Genomic DNA, 17312 nt, shown 5'->3' on the forward strand with positions numbered 1-17312 from the left:
CTATCCTTATTTTGCACTTTAATTAAATTCACTAATTTTTTTAATTAACTTCTATTAGTGGTGGAGAAATTTTAAACAAACCATTGTAGTATGTATAATATTTCTATTGAAAAAATATGCATAACAAAGTATTTTGTGTGATAATAAGCGTGCATTAAATGTTTACAACGCTTAACTCAGACATTTATGAACATTGTTCGTCGAAACCAAAAAAGTCCATTAACCTTCAGAAATGCGTAAGCTTAAATGATATAGAATTAATCAACGTTGCCATTTTCTTTCATCTAAGTTTCGTTGAATTACATAAATACGATTGGTGGTAAAAATTGGTTTATTGATCTTTAACCTGTAATACTAACAAATTATGGTAGTACATCAAAATATAATTCTATAATTATTTAAATAATGCAATTTTGATTAAATTATGCACTTCGTATTGCCCATAGAAATACCATACAATATTGAAGATACAACATTTAAAACATTGATTGCGTAATTAATTAATTGCATGTAAAATATAATTTAACGCGTTTAACAGAGATTTACAAAATACTTAGTCATGACTGTTATGAATAATAATTGTTAAAAATTTATTTCAGTATAATACGACATCAAATTTAACGCACAATATTATCCTTTTTAGAAACTTCAATATGATTTATAATTTGTACATTATATATATGTATTAATAAACTCACATAATTTATTTATTTATTCATTATATATTTTACGGGCTGAGCTCTTTTTACAAGGATATACCTACAAATGAATTTGATTGACAGAAGATATGTGCATAATAGATACAATAATAAACCTATTTAATAATCAATAATTAACCTATTTTGAAATTATCAATTGAATTATATTCGCTTGTTGTAGGTAAAGAAATTAATTCTAGTTGATCTTTTTCATTTTTTTTTTTATAATAAGTCATATTGAAAATTATTAATAAACCTATTATAATACATTTTTTTATGACGCTTCCATTAAATACTTATTTATACTCACTTGTCGTTATATTTATATTATAACTTAAAAATATTACTCTTGATTTTATTCAGGATCAATATTCTGAATATTTTTGATATTACTTGATGTTGAATAGAAATAAAGAATCATTTGTATATCTAATATTCCATGTACCGTATTAAGCAAACTTGTATAATGTATATACTCTCATGAAGCATAATTTTATAACTAATATAATTTTTAATAGATTTTTCAACTTTTTTTAAAATTGATGATATCACTTACTATTTCTTTTCTATTACATTTTACACTTAATATTTTTTAAATCATTCAAAAGCTTTATACATTATTCAGGCAATATTAAATGCCTGTTTTAATTGTATTCTCATTAAAACATTTAGTTTTATTCATAAAGTAACAACTAATAAATAAGCAAAACTTATGTAAAAAAAAAATAAAATAGATTTTTACATTAATATTTATATTATATTAATAAAGCATAATAGTATATGCTATGTAAATATTATTATTAATATTTTTGTTTATTACTTAATATATTAAAACAATTTATTGCTTATGTAGATTTATAAATAGAATATACTAATTAGTTAAAAAATAATATAATATACACTTTATTAATATATATATATATATCAGTACAGTTTATGTGCCTGTGCAAATAATATATTACTTTTCAATACATATTTTATAGTTCTGCTCTTGTACTATAATAATTATTTTTATACGAACTGAATACTTTTTTTTTAATCATCGAAAATCCTGTTTTTATCAAAACCAAAAAAAAAAAACAAAAATTAAAAACAAGTTCTCCAAGTAAAACATGATTATTTTCATTTCTAGTGGTTTTTTATTTTTAATATTTCGCCCCTATTGTTATGTATTTATTTACGTTCAATGAATGTTAGAAAACACCTGCACATCAGTAAATTGCGTCCTTCCAACAGAATGGTTCAATATTATGATGTAGGTACCCATCTAAATAAAACAAATATATGATAGGTTTTATAATTAAAATGTTAGTCCTACTCACCAGGCGCCAATTCGGAGGTGAGTGCCATCTCCCACCCTCGTTGGTCGTATCAAAATGTGTTATTTAATTTGGTATATATCAAATTGCAATAGTTTGTGTTATCCTATGTTAATGTATTTTAATTATAATAATTATTCAAATTCATACATTTTCGTCTTTTATATTCCTAACATAAATTAATAAATTGATGATAACAACATTATTAATGTGACCTACTGTCAAATGAGCTACGATGACCGTCGCTGCTAGCCGACGCGCGTTGCTTCATAGGATTTTGTCTTAAAAATATCTTCCGTATTCATCTAAAATATATCTATACAATTATTGCTTATCAGTTCATAAAAGTCACGTAATAGTAATATTACATAGTGTTGATCACGCAGAATACACATTACGCTATCAACAATTCCACACTCGACAACCGTCGATACACACATTTTACGATACCTATTAATTATCCATCCCTCTCATTAATTTAGCATGCTACTCACTCGTAATAAATCATGGATACATTAGTTTGATTATGTTTTATAATTCTATGTAATGTGTTACAATCAAATTCAACTAAATGCGTCAAATAATAATATGTATATTATTAATTTTACACGTTATTGTATACCTGTTAATTATTTTATTTTTTTTTTTATTATTAATAATTTTTAGTGTATTAATTATTATGTTTATAAAACAAAAAAAATACTTAAGCATAATGTATCAATAATTAAAAAACAACAGATTGTTTAAAATATTTTATAAAATATTAAGTACCTACCTAAATTTATCATTATGTACATTATACAAAAATTTTAAAATTATAAAATATTAGTAGAATAGTGCTTTAAAAATAGTTTATAAATTATATTTATTCGATGAATCCAAACCAAACATTTCAATAAATCTTAAATATTCAATTTAAAAATATTTATTTTTTTTAATGCCGAACCATTTTAATTACAATTGTATTTTGATCATACAATTTAATATGCTAACCGTTCGAATCAAATAACATTTTAGATAGTATTCTTAGATTATTTTCGAAAAATATAATCTAAAACATTGTTACATCAAATATTAATTCTTTCACTTTAGACATTATTACTACACTTAAAAATGTTCACCTTTAACATTAAATTTTAGACATATTTTGATTTATTTATGTTTTAGATTATTTCAACACCTGAATACTTTATAAACATCATAATATGTCGTAAACCCTTTTTAATGAGTTCAAAGTTTGTAGATATAAAAGATTTTAAAATAAATAAACATTATTAAATAACTTTACTCGTACATCATAATCGATGAAAGTACTCTAAAATTGCTGTTCCTAATTTTTAAACTTGAATAAATCATTATTTGTTTTATTCATATCCCCATAATAAATTTTATTTTATTTTTATTATATTTTTTATTTAAGTAAAAAATTGCTATTTTTTTTTTTTAAACCATTGTATAAAAAACAATAACAGTTATATATTCAAATATAAGTAACATTTGTCATAAGTAAATTATAAATATATACATCAAACATAACACCTACTAAAATAATTTTTTCAAAAAATGTATTTGACTTTAGTATAAAACTATATAAATAAATTTAAATAAAACTAGACAGTTACAAAAACGCCATTAGGGTAAATATAAATTAAATAAAATAAATAACGATAATCACTACATTTTATAACAAGGTTTGCAAATTAATTCAGATGTTAAATATTGTTAACAATTACGGGGAATTTGTTGTGTGTTTATTTAAAAGTATGGCTAGTAAAGGAATTAAAGTACTTGATATAGTTTTAAATTCATTCAGAAAACTGGACACTATAAAATACCAAAACTATAATATGATATTTCAATTTTCCTTTCCACTTACGCCATTTTTATCTTACCAGTACACACAAAACTTGTTCTTCTTGATTCCCTGGTAAATGTGAATGATGTTTCATTATTTCCGAGTACATCAGTGGCATAACAAATAATAAACAGTAAAAATAATATCAAACAAAACCGATTCTCAGTAAATACCACAATTATTACACGTTTATATGATGATGACTGTTGTATATGATCACATTACGGTCCCTTGTCTGTACAACAGGACCCCAGAGAAGCATTAATCGTCAGTTTGCGGCGTGAAGTGGAAGCGTTGCAGAACGAAAACGATCATTTGCGAAATGCTCTGGATATTAACAAGACGTCGTCGGCCAGTATTTTGAGTAAGTTACTTGTATACATGGACACTGTTCTTTGTGATAAAAATAGAAATAAATACAATACACAATGATTACCAGTTACCACTAACAACATGATTACATTAATATTTAACGACATAAAGTAGTGTGGTCAACAATGGTAGGGTGTAGCAAAAGGTTAGTACAAAAAATAGTTTTAATATTTTAGACTACCAAATTTTATCTGTAAAAAATGATGGTAAATTAAAAATAAAAACAATATAATTGAATATTTTGACTAAAAAAAATAAAAAAATTCTGATTTTCCATGAACAATTTGTGTGAACGCAAATCACATTTTGCGAACACTTAATTTTGCACATTATAATACCTAGCTACTTTAAAAGTTAATTAAAATACATAGGAAATCTTGCCGTCAATAATCACGGTAGAAATGTGATCGAACTACCAATAGGAATGTTTAATTTCTGGTCATCTAAAATAAAAATGATATACTTAAGCATTAAGTATTATTATGTAAGTATTTATATAGATTTTAAATTTAATATTTTATGTTTATTTAAATACAAAATAATTTTTATCGTTTATGTAAGTATTAAGTTGTTACACCCCCCCCCCCCATTCCAATCAAACAACTCGCAGTTTTTTTTTTTTTTTTAAACCCTATTGTTCAAATTTAGGGATATTTTGTACAACGCTTTACTATTAAAATAATTACCTAACTATAAAAAACCATAAAAGCGTATTCCCTTGTTAGTATAATACAAAATAACATCGTTACAGAAATATATTGTATACAATTCGTTACATAAATTTTACTGTGGTACAATAGTTCCAAAAAGCAACATAATTTTCATTACATAATCAATAATTAAAAAAGAAAATTATATTGAAGATATTTGGTGAATGGTGAGCTTATTTTACTTAAACAGTAAATATGAAATGGAAATAACATTGATAACCATAAAACTTAAAGACGTGTAAAATATATTAAATGTTCAAACATATTTGTGTAATAATGTTACGAGTACACTAAAGAGTCAACCGCTATTTTATTATTATTTCTTATTTACGTACAGAAATAAAATGTGATATTAAATTGCGTTTCTTTTAAGTTAGCATTTGTCGAGTTAATTCATCTAAAATATCTCTCAACTTTATTAAAATTAAAAACAATTTTTTTTTTATCTATACATTTCATAGATAAGTTGGTTAGTATCAACAAATTGTATAAATTTAATTCGAACTTTACAACTCAAAATATTACTACTTGTCTAAAATTATTTCTTTTTATAAATACAATACAGTTTCTGTGTTCAACACGTTGAACAATATAATCCACGATTAACAATATTTCAACAAATAGCTACATACATCCGATGATAGTGTTTCCGTTCAAAAAACAATATATTTCAGACATTTCCTATTATTTTTCCGATTATCAAGTGACAAACGATTTAAGGATACCTACCTTTGTTTTGTCTTTCTTATGTTCTATCAAAACAATCATTTTATTAAAACGCTACCCTTATACTTATAATATGTTATATTATATTATATTATTTCGTATTCAGTTTCGGTAAAACTATCCCTTAGTTTTTACACGTTTACGCAATTTCGTACACAACCATAATAACAATAATAATAACATTTTCAGCCGAACCTGACCTAATAATTACTTTTATTTCTCGTAGATGTAAAAATGCCGCCCAATATGGACATGGACCGGTTAATACAAATGGACCCCAAGGAGCTTGTGGATTTGGTCAAACATTACGCGAACGAAAATGAGGCGCTGCGCAGAGAAAACGCCGAGCTATTCAACTCCAGGGACCTATTACAAAGAGACCACGAAATTGTTTGTCGGGAGAACGAACGGCTACTGAAGAAACTTGAGGACGTCAACTCGTAAATACTTTTATAAAAAAATAACCGATTTTGTGATTTTGTCTCTATTTTTCTTTCTTCTTTTCGTCTCATAGCAATAAAATGTTGTACGTGTGTCTCTTGCTTGATTAATTCTTTGCAGTTGTTATGTCTACACTGTTATGTTTTTTTGTCTTCGGTTTCTACAGCACAGTTTTATTGAATTTCTATCTATGTATTTTAAACTCTTCGAAACTATTTTAGTCTGTTTCTAACAAGACTAAAAAATACTACTTAGGCTTACGATCAAAAATGAAAATTGTATTTCATTTTTATAATAAGAAAACTAACATAATGGATTTATCTACTTGGTACTTGTCATTTATATGAATAACGTGTTAAATAATTGAAAATAATAATAAACTTAGATTAGTTCAACCCTTCGTAGTTCGTGGTTACTTTAATATGTATGCACGACGTGCGCATATTAAAAATTAACGAAACGTCAAGAAAATTAACCTTAATGTAATTTAAAAACTAAATTAATATTTTAGTTTTAAATACGTCACTGTTGCTATTTTATTTTATAATTATTTAATATTTAGGTAACACGATAATACTGTATACCACAATAAATATCAACACATACAGGTCGAAATTAAAGAATCGTAAAGCCGTCATTACAAAATAAACTAAATCAATCTATACAACGTTCGTGACGAGAATAGAATACATCAAAGCAATAATACACTTGGAAAATCGTAATCATAGAACATACTAAAACAATTTTAAAGACACGAATAACTAATATAATATCATTTAAATTCAATTTGAATACAATTTAAAAGTCCTTGATAACTACAAAAATAAACCCATAAGCACAGTTATATTTAATATTCGTAATATACTTCAATCAGAAATACTATTACAATATACGTAAATCTCACGATTCTTAACTTCGTTAAATTGCATGCCGTGCACAATCCCGTAATTATTAAAGCGCTAGAACAAACATACTTTCAGGGCATGTATAAGATCTCCAATAATTCCAGCGCGTGGCCAATATGTTGACAAAATTGAACTGGCCTCGACCAACAGCTCTCTAAACACGCAAAATATCCAAATGGTAAGTTGAATTACATTTAAATATTTTTAATCAATTTAAATATGATTTATGTTACTTCCGTATTTCTATCAATATATTTGGAGCTTTATAATAATTTGTATTTACGTATAATATAGTATATGTGCAATTCAAATTTTGAATTTTAGTAAAAATTAAAACTATTGGACGAAAGTTTGAATACTAAATAATATATAACTAAAAATATGTTCAAACAACTAGAATAATGTATAATATAATAACATGATATAAGAATAATTTAAATGTATGCATTATAACGAAAGTTCTTTATTTTCTATAGGTATTTAATACTTCAGTATTAAAAATAACATATAAAACTCGATAGACACATATTTTACTTTATGTTTTGTTTGCTGTATGAATAATATTTCAATATAATACGATTTATCATTTACACAAATTTTTAAAATATAAATATGAATATTGTATATTCAAGGGTTTTAGTCAACTTTTGTTACCACAGTCAAACCTCTAAGGAATACGAAATATAGGTTTGACAAACGTTTGATCCTCGAATATCATAAATTTACAAGTTTACTTATCCGATTGATTAACATAATATCACAAGAAAAAATATAGATCTTTTAAAAAAAAAAAATGTTTCGTATTCATTTTTATAAAAAAAATTAGAGAAATGTATAAGTTTTTGTACTCGTTTTTCTTTCTTTTGTTTTTTAATTTCTAAAAAATAAATGATTATAAGTACGAATAAAATATATTATCAGTGTAATATAATAGAAATGCATTCATACATAATACATCCAAAGAAATTAATAATCTAGTTTAAATTTGATATTTTAGAATCAGATGTAACTATACACAACTTCGCTGTACCTACTAATATAATTCCCTATCTCCTACTGGATTGTATTTCGCTCTAGTATGGTGTTTACTTATTTAACTCATCTTAAGAAAAATATTATACAGTAATATGAATTTACAGTATTAAATTTGAAAGCAATAATAACTCACCACAATAAAAATATGACTCTGAGTTGAAAACAAAAAGATTTAATACGTGGATCCATCGAAACTAATATATTATATATATATATAGTACAAAATGTCAAAAAGTAGTCGATGAGGGGCCATTTTACAGTCACTGCCTGGTTGGCTACACGATCGAGTTGGATTATTCTAAGCATAATTTAACCAGTGGTAATCAGCCTTTCTCGTGGGTTTTACTATAGTTTTATGGTAAATCTGAAAATGCCAGGACCAAAGCCCCAGAGGTTATTTCAAACTAACCATAGTAAATCTAGTTTTATGGAGATTCTCACATTCACATAGTTTAAATTCACCATAGGCAGCGAATAGTCTTATATTAGCTAAGCTGGCAGTTCGATAGCAATAAATTTTCGGGTATCTAACTAAATCTGAAACACTAATATTGTCAACAAGAAAATGCAAGTATTACTAACATAATAACTTATATACCTATTGGAATTCAATAGTTTTCCAATCCGTAAGTTGTATCTACTGGTGTTTTTAAATATCAAAATCTAGGTCGTTATTTGCCAAGTTTATATCCATTAAACAATTTTGCTTATTCCGTTGTGTTCGACATGTAGCTTTTGTGTAAGACTGTTTTAGGACTTAAATTCTAAATAATAAAATATATCGTTAAAGAAAAGCATTGCGGCATTTAAAATAAGTATTACAGAAACATATATGTAATTAAAATATTAACAATAATAAAATAAAAACCCGTCAAATCACATAAAATATAGCAAATTGCTCAATATTATAAAAATTAAGTTAATAGTTTAAAAATCATACTATTTGATTTTTGAACATAAATTTAACACGGTTGAATACGGTGCTATTATAACTTCAATAGCATTAATGTGATAAATAAATTATAAACATGAACTTTAATCATTAAAGCATAATTATCAATTGCATACACATTTAATACAGACACTGTAGAATAAACTCAAATTTAATTAGCTTCGAAAACGGAAAATTTCTTAAGCTATTACAATTCAAAACAATTTTTTCTTTATTAAAAACGTTAACATAAATAACAACATTCTTTGCACGTAATTCTTATCAGTTTTTAATCACCACCAATTATTGTCAATTGTTAGACATGACTTAATTAAGTTTAAAATACATAAATATTAGGAAAATACTTAGAATGATTCTAAAAAAAAGAAATAAATACCTACCTACTTATTGCTTAATAAAGAACCAATTATAAACAATGTTTTTATAATTTAAATTTCATATAAATCCAAAAAAGTTTAACAAACATGATATATTGCCATTAGCCACTAGAAGTTTATATAATAAATAAAAAATATATGTTTATAAACTTTAAATAAGGATATGAGTAAAAATGAAGTTTAAAACATTAAAATGTAAAATGGTTATATCTTTAAATATCATATATATTTTACCATAAAAGATGACATTTAATCAATGTTGACAATACCAGTCAATAACGATAATGCCTGATTTAACAAGAAATTAACGTCAATAACTAGTCATTGATAACAATTCCTAATAAAAGAAGGCATTGATGATAACTAGAGTTAAGATGTTTATGACTTTTGCATATTTTTTCTTTTAGTTGTGCACATTACAGATTCAGTAATAAATTCGTTGACATAGAATCAGTACATTCAATTTTATGTTACAAATTTAAAAATAACTTAAATATGATATGAACCTCGATGTAACGCAAATGACATATTTAATTTTTTTTTAAGTATATTTTAATATTTATCCGGCATATTTTCATGTATTTTTAGTTTTTTTAAGGCCATAAACCCTAATGATAACATTAAAAATTAAGTTAAAAATTGAATAATATATTATTATACTTATTATCTATTATAAGGATAAATCATAATCTCAAAACATTTAAGATTAACTTATTTTTATTATATCGATTTTTTTTTTTTTTTTAAGTGACTTCAATATTTTATATCTTTTCATCCTTATTATTTCATGGTAGACTGTTATGACACTTAGAATTACATAATCTAGTACATGCACGATAATCACTAAGAACATCTATTGGTTTTATACTGTGTTTTACAATGGCATCCTGTAAATCCTTACGATCCAGGTATGCTGTTGCAAATAGTTACAATAGGTTATGATAACAAAAATAAAACCGGGTTTACCATAAATGAATATACTTTAGGTACCTACCTATGTTTCAAGATTAGATCGATCGCCGATACAGCATGGTGTTAACATTTGTTTTGATACGGATTTATAACATTGCCAAATATAATACGAAAATGTTGATAAAGTTACGAAATATCCAACATTTCCTATACTTTCCAGTCATTGTCAACAATGACTGGGAAATCACGATAATTCCTGAATTATCATCTTTTTGGTAATATATATAAGAATAATTTATAAACAATAGATACAATCAAAAAAAATTGTATAAATAAACATAAACATGAAAACAAATAAATAAATCATATCTACGAGTATGTGGCCAAAATCAATGTCGACAAAAAAATAATAACAAATTTACAAATTTACTGAACAAATTTAACAATTTTAAAATAATATGTTGATCACTTTAAACATCTAAGATATTACTATTTCAGCGAATAGATATTAAAAAAAAAAATCTAAATATTATGATAATTAATAACAAAAAATTTTACAAAATTTTAACTGATTAAATATTTTATATACCTAATATACATTTTCGAATAATAATAATAACCTTGTTAATAATAGTCTAAAATTATTATACATTAACCCTAAAAATTCAACTTCATTAAACATTAAACTATGAATTATAAATTTTAAAATCTTAATCATAAAACGTAATTCAACTGACCTGCAAAAAAATAAATAAAATGTGGCCTTAAAATACAGTAATAATAGGTGTACAAAAAAATATACATAATTTTTAATTTTAAAATTAATTTTGGATTAACAAAATAAGTATTATTTCAAATTATATTAAGTTTGTTTGTATTAAATCAAGTCTAGTTAGTAGTATTTTTTTGAAAATATGTATTTTAAATTTCCACAATATTCTTTATAAATTTATGAGAATCTGACGACAACCTTAAAAAGTAATGAAAGTACTTTAGCAAAAATGTTTTAACCAAACTCCGCTCTGAATTGTTTTACAAATACAATGGTATACTTTAAGTATAGTTTTCAAATTTATGGTAAATAATACACCACTTTATTCATTATTGTTCATTTCTGCTCTGTAAAGAGTGAAGTCAGACGAGTGATCACGCCTGTCATTCGTATTCTGCATCTAATCTAGTTTTTTAGTATTTAACATTTTAAAATTAAATTATCAATTCACATAATTTTTTTTTTTTAAGATAAAATGTCTCGTTTCTTGTAGTGATAAAACTGATAAATGACGATACTTATATGGGTTTTATATTTTGTATAAATAACACGAACAATGCTCATATATTGAATAACTAATAACTCATAAATGGCAAAACTTATCCTTAATAAATTGTTGAACTGTAAAAGATAAAAATGGATACAAACAAAGAAACTTTTGTATAGATTTAAAACAAAAATCATGTAAATAACACATATAAATTCATAAAATGAAGTGTTATGATTACATACATAATCAAAAACATATTTAGTCAAGAAATACATTATGTTTCAGGAAAATATTGGATTGGAGAGAGAAAAAAGAGATTTACCTATAGCCTATCAAAGAGAAATAGATAAAAAAGGAATTGGAAATACGTATGATATTGAAGTATTCGTTATTATAGAAATAACACTATAAGTTTATTATTTTTCAGAATAAGTAATTTTGTGGGCTCTTTCAAAAACCGAAGAAAAGCTTTATCAGATATTTATAAAACACCGTCGAAACCAACTTCAACTAAAAGGTAAAAAAATAATAACATATAAATCCTCATGAATTTTCGCGGAAATTTTTACTCACCCTACGCGTCATGGTGTATATAACTTCATTTTATATACACCAACCAACATAAAAAGTCATATATCATATTATTCAAAGTATAGTGGCTAAATAATTATTGTCTAGACCGTTTCATATAAAATTAACATATCAACTGAAAACCCCACAGGAATTTCAGTAAATAAGTTTTCCTTGAAAACTTCAAAATGTACCCGTCTTATTTAATTAGTCTTGCAAACTTTCTAAAACTAAAGTAAACAAGTTTTCAATAAACCAACTAACGGCTCCAAAGATTGTAAGCATTATAAAACTCGTATGTGTTTAAATCACCATTGTTTAAAATACGTAATTTATAAATTACAACTAGGCTTAAAGAATAATTATGTAAAAATAGTGTTTGGGGTTAGGTTAATACACATTAATAATGTTTATCGTGTCAAAAGCTCATATTGTATAGAATTGATACTTGACGTCACTTATTAATTAAGTTTGACAAGTAAATAAAATATATGTACCTATACTTCGTAACTTTATGAAACTATACCTCATCGGTTTTACACAATTTATAAGCCATATCATATTGAAACAGTATCCAATTATAGTCGATTGAATATTTCAATTATTTGGAACAAAACATGCAATATTAAAATAAAATACTGACGTATTTTTAAAGAGAAACAATGGTTGAAAAACCCACTAGCTACACTTTACTCAATTACGGTTCTTATTGAACACGCAATATAGTAAATTAAAATTTAACGAGAAGTATTTTCAAATAATTTGTGTACAGAAAATATGTACAGGAATCAATATAACTAACATTTCTATACGCATACAGCCAACAAAATGTTTCTAAAATGTATTATGTACATAAGTAAATTGCCAATGGACTAATATTATAGAATTAAAAGAACTATATTATTAAATTTAAATTTAAACCCTGTATAAATAAAGAGTAACACTTCAAATGGTCGACCATTAATTCTTTATAATCATGCAGCCAAATTGAACGACAAACACAGGTATTCATAAATTTAGAATATTTTTAATTTTACTTAGACCCTACTGTACCTAAGTAATATCAAGAAGGTACATAGTTTAAAAACTGCTTTACCTATATAATATATTGCATGTATATTGTATACAATACCTGCTAATTGTATATCAAAACAAAAAACATGATTTTAATAATTCTACAACAGTTATATTTTCATGAAAAAAGTTTATTTTAAGTACTTAACCAATTAAATTATTTCAACAATCCAAAAATCTTTAGTGATTTACGTAATCTAAATTATTTTCAATATATTGAGCGAACACTTATTTATCATTATTAACAATACATTTTTTTAAGTATTATTAATTTGAATTGCATTGCATTGGCAATGTTTTAAATCCTTATACAATTGTTTAGTTTAATAAAATTCAATATTTTATTATTTTGGAAAAATCAAAATAACTCTCAATTTTTTTAACTAAAACAAAATTTATAAATATATAGCCATAAGGAGAAAAATGATATATTATATTTTTAATGTTATGAAAGTACAATTATTTATATATAAATTTATAACTGATGATACAAATTCAATTTTAAAGGACCTATATTCAACTCCAGACAATCCCTATACAACCATCCTTTTCCGTGCTCTAAAACATAATTATACCGGTAGCCTAAACTAAACATAATTATTAAAATGAATAATGATTATTCAATTTTTTGTACTTCAGTTTAAATCTGTAGACTTAAGTAAGACTTAAAATTCGTAGGTACTTATTTTAAATAGTATAGTAATATAAACCAAACTATAATCTGCATTCTGTGTAATATACAGATAGGTACTTTACATATAATATATACGATATACATAATATATATTTCCAATGGGTGGCACTAAAACATAGATAAAAGTAAAAAAAAAATTGAATTTTCAATAAAACGAGTTAAACCTAATTTATAAAATACCAGTATACTTAAATCGAGCTTTGATTTAAATTAACACAACAAAAACAGTATCATAAAACAGAATACAAATGTAAATGAAAAAATAATCAATAATTTACTGGATTAAATTATTATTATTAATTCATGACAAATAAACACGAACAAAACAATTTCATCGTTTTGATATGCTAAAATATTGCTGGCAATATTATCCTATTAAAATGATTGACAGTGACAACTAATAAGGATTAAATTATTTTTAATTACTTAGCTGATAGTTACCCGCCACAATAATGGTTATTTTTATGCGAATTTAAACAAAAATATCAGCCACTAAATCATACTAATTAAATATATTTCGAATTTTAATTAAAAATACTTCAAACTTAAATAATACCTACGTACAAATAAAGGTTGTATTAAAAATTAAAAATTAAATTTTTAAATTACCTTAACATTTCAGGTATTTCCCCTTAAAAATAGTTCAAAAATTAAATTTCCGAAATTTAACATCTCTAAATGCATGTAACGTTTGCACATTTGTATATTACCATAGATCGCCGCCTATGGTTGACCGCGTAACCTCGTCATCATTGGTAGTTGACGAACCTAACAACAAATTTGACAACGGGCTGAGCTCAGCAGCGTCGACGCTCGCGTCCATCATCAGCCGACAAGCATTTGACATACCACGAGCAGCCAAAGACAGTGATCACTTAAGAGACAACAGGGGAGATAGCAGCAGTGATAGAAACAGTGGAGGTCGTAGAAGCAGTGGAGGTGACGACATCGGCAGTGCAGATGATCGACGGAGCGCCGGAGGTCGATTTTCACTGCCGGACATCGTAGACTCCGGTGACGACATCAGCAATGGCGTACAAGTTCGACGGGACAGCGTCGGGAGTAGCGTGTACTCGAGGCGAGACACCCCAGCCAGAAGCCGCGACCCGTTTGGAAGTCCGGTGACGCCACAGATGTACAACGGATACAGACACCATGCTGGAAACACTCGAACAGCCGCCGCCGTCGCCATGAAAACAGCCGCCACGTCTAGTTGAAATCCACCACATGAACCGTATGGACTTCAATGGGTTAAATTCCGTCATTATATTGTAAACATATTTTACCTTACGAAAATTTATCGCAAATTATTGATCGTCATAAAAATTTATCGGAACAATATTTATCACGACTTATAAACCGTACAGTAACTGTTTTATTATTAATTGCAGATAAAAATGTGTAATAAATTAAAAAATAATAATAATAATACAAAATCAAGTTTAAATTGCATAAAAAATTTAAAAAAATTAAGCCTACCAATTTAATTTCCAACTTAGATATCAACATACTAATATCTTATCTACCTATATTACTTATCTATATTTTACGCATACAATACTTAAAGCTTAAATATGTAATACAGAAAATTCTCTTTAGTGCCAATGTGTCTGTACTGGTAACTTCTATAATGTTATTAATGTCTCAAAAATAGGCTTATATGTAGGACATGTAGGTATTGCGATAATAGTTATTAATCTAATTCTATACTAATGACGAAAAATAGCGAATAACTCGGATAAGATAATACTGTGATTTGCAATTATTTACGATCAATAATTTTACAATAAATAATTAGTCTATACGATCAACCAATGTCCTATAAAATAACTGCGTTTAATTGTCGTATGGTGAATTATTTACATTCAATTGAAATGTATCTATATAGCTCAATGCTATAACCGAGAAAAATGTTTAAAATCTACTACTAGACATAAGGCAATTGTTTAGAAACTACTAAGAAGCCTACTATAAAATGTAAAGTGTATAAAGTGTTCTTGACATTTATAAATATTTATCAAATATCATTTCATGTGCAGGTATCACAGTGTAAAAATACATATTTGAGTAATAACGAGTTAAAAATTAACATTAAGTTAATACGTTAACTTGAAAATTCGTTAATTATTTTTAGAATTAACTAAATAAGTTACTTTTTTACCGTACATGAGGTGATATTAATTTAAAATAAATTTTATACAGATGTATTAAAATGTTGATAAAATTAAACTATTATATATTTATTTAAGGAATATTACATATCTCAAAATCATCTAGGACTCGTTCAATCCAAAAACGTATACAATATACATTATCATTTTATTTAATAGTTACCAATTTGCATTTATCAAAAATGTATGTCTTATAACATAGTTAGATAGGTAGAACTTATTAAGAATAAAATAGTTTATAAAATATTATTTATCAGTGGATATAATAATACAAAGTTTCCTAAATATTAAAATACAAATACAAAAATACGACTTAAGATTCCCTTCTTTGATGAATGAAGGGAACTTTGTCGGAGAATCAACTGCTCTCCCAACATTTATCATTAACATATATTTATTAAGATTTGAGTTTGGAAAAATATCAAATTCATGGGTAGGATATTATAGCATCATTTAAAAAAGCTATTTTTGTTACCAATAATTATAAAACGTAAAATTTTATTTTTTAACAAAATTGAGTCAATTTTTTTATTAATTTTTAACTGAACGAAGTTGAAAATAGACTTTAGGAAACTTGAAACATAAAAAAAGTTTTCTATTAACTTAACTTAATTAATTATTACATATATGTAAATTGTGAACATGTCAAATATTAAAAATCATATGCATACCTATTTTGAATATCACTATTAAATATTATTTTCTGTCCAAATTCTACTAGTATATTAGCTTAGTTACGATTCAAAAATACTATAATTATTTTTCAGAATTTAAGGTGATCCATCATTTGTTAAAATGTATGATAATATATAATACTGTTTGCGCCATGAGACTAACTATAATTTGTAACACGTTTTTTGGTTATAAAAACTTTTTTGCATTCACAGACTGTTTTACCTTGTTTAGAAAATTTACATAATTACGTTCTGTCCTTACAATAATATTAATAAAACCTGAATAATTAAAAATAATGTTTAAAATAGAAAACAAACAAATTATTTATCAAAGATACTTCCTTTTTATCATTTACCATTACATTAACGATTAACTGATCATTATCATAGAATACATAAAATATCCAATCGATTAAGTAGATTTCCCAAAAATCGCCTAATATTATTATTATACTCCTATTGGATGCTTGAATTTTCTATTTTATTCTTATATAACATAATAGTCTATTTTTAACTGACTATTTACAGTATGAAATCGTCCCTTATTACAATGCGAATTATACTA

At 25.1% G+C, this 17312-nt stretch overlaps 1 protein-coding gene across 1 annotated transcript in view; it reads left to right on the forward strand.

Annotated features, from left to right (window-relative positions):
* Positions 1–15263, forward strand: part of LOC112599010 (kinesin-like protein KIF12) — a 34479-nt gene extending 19216 nt beyond the window's left edge. Inside the window, exons 11-16 of the mRNA XM_025345709.1 lie at positions 4119–4236; positions 5907–6120; positions 7102–7204; positions 11850–11932; positions 11992–12081; positions 14618–15263. Coding sequence (XP_025201494.1) covers positions 4119–4236; positions 5907–6120; positions 7102–7204; positions 11850–11932; positions 11992–12081; positions 14618–15119 — 1110 coding nt within the window. The 3' untranslated portion in view covers positions 15120–15263. The remainder of the gene's footprint in view (positions 1–4118; positions 4237–5906; positions 6121–7101; positions 7205–11849; positions 11933–11991; positions 12082–14617) is intronic.
* Positions 15264–17312: the final 2049 nt, after the last annotated feature.

This window comes from Melanaphis sacchari, unplaced genomic scaffold (assembly GCF_002803265.2).
Source record: "Melanaphis sacchari strain LSU unplaced genomic scaffold, SCAv2.0 Contig4_pilon_pilon, whole genome shotgun sequence".
NCBI classification, from domain to species: domain Eukaryota; kingdom Metazoa; phylum Arthropoda; class Insecta; order Hemiptera; family Aphididae; genus Melanaphis; species Melanaphis sacchari.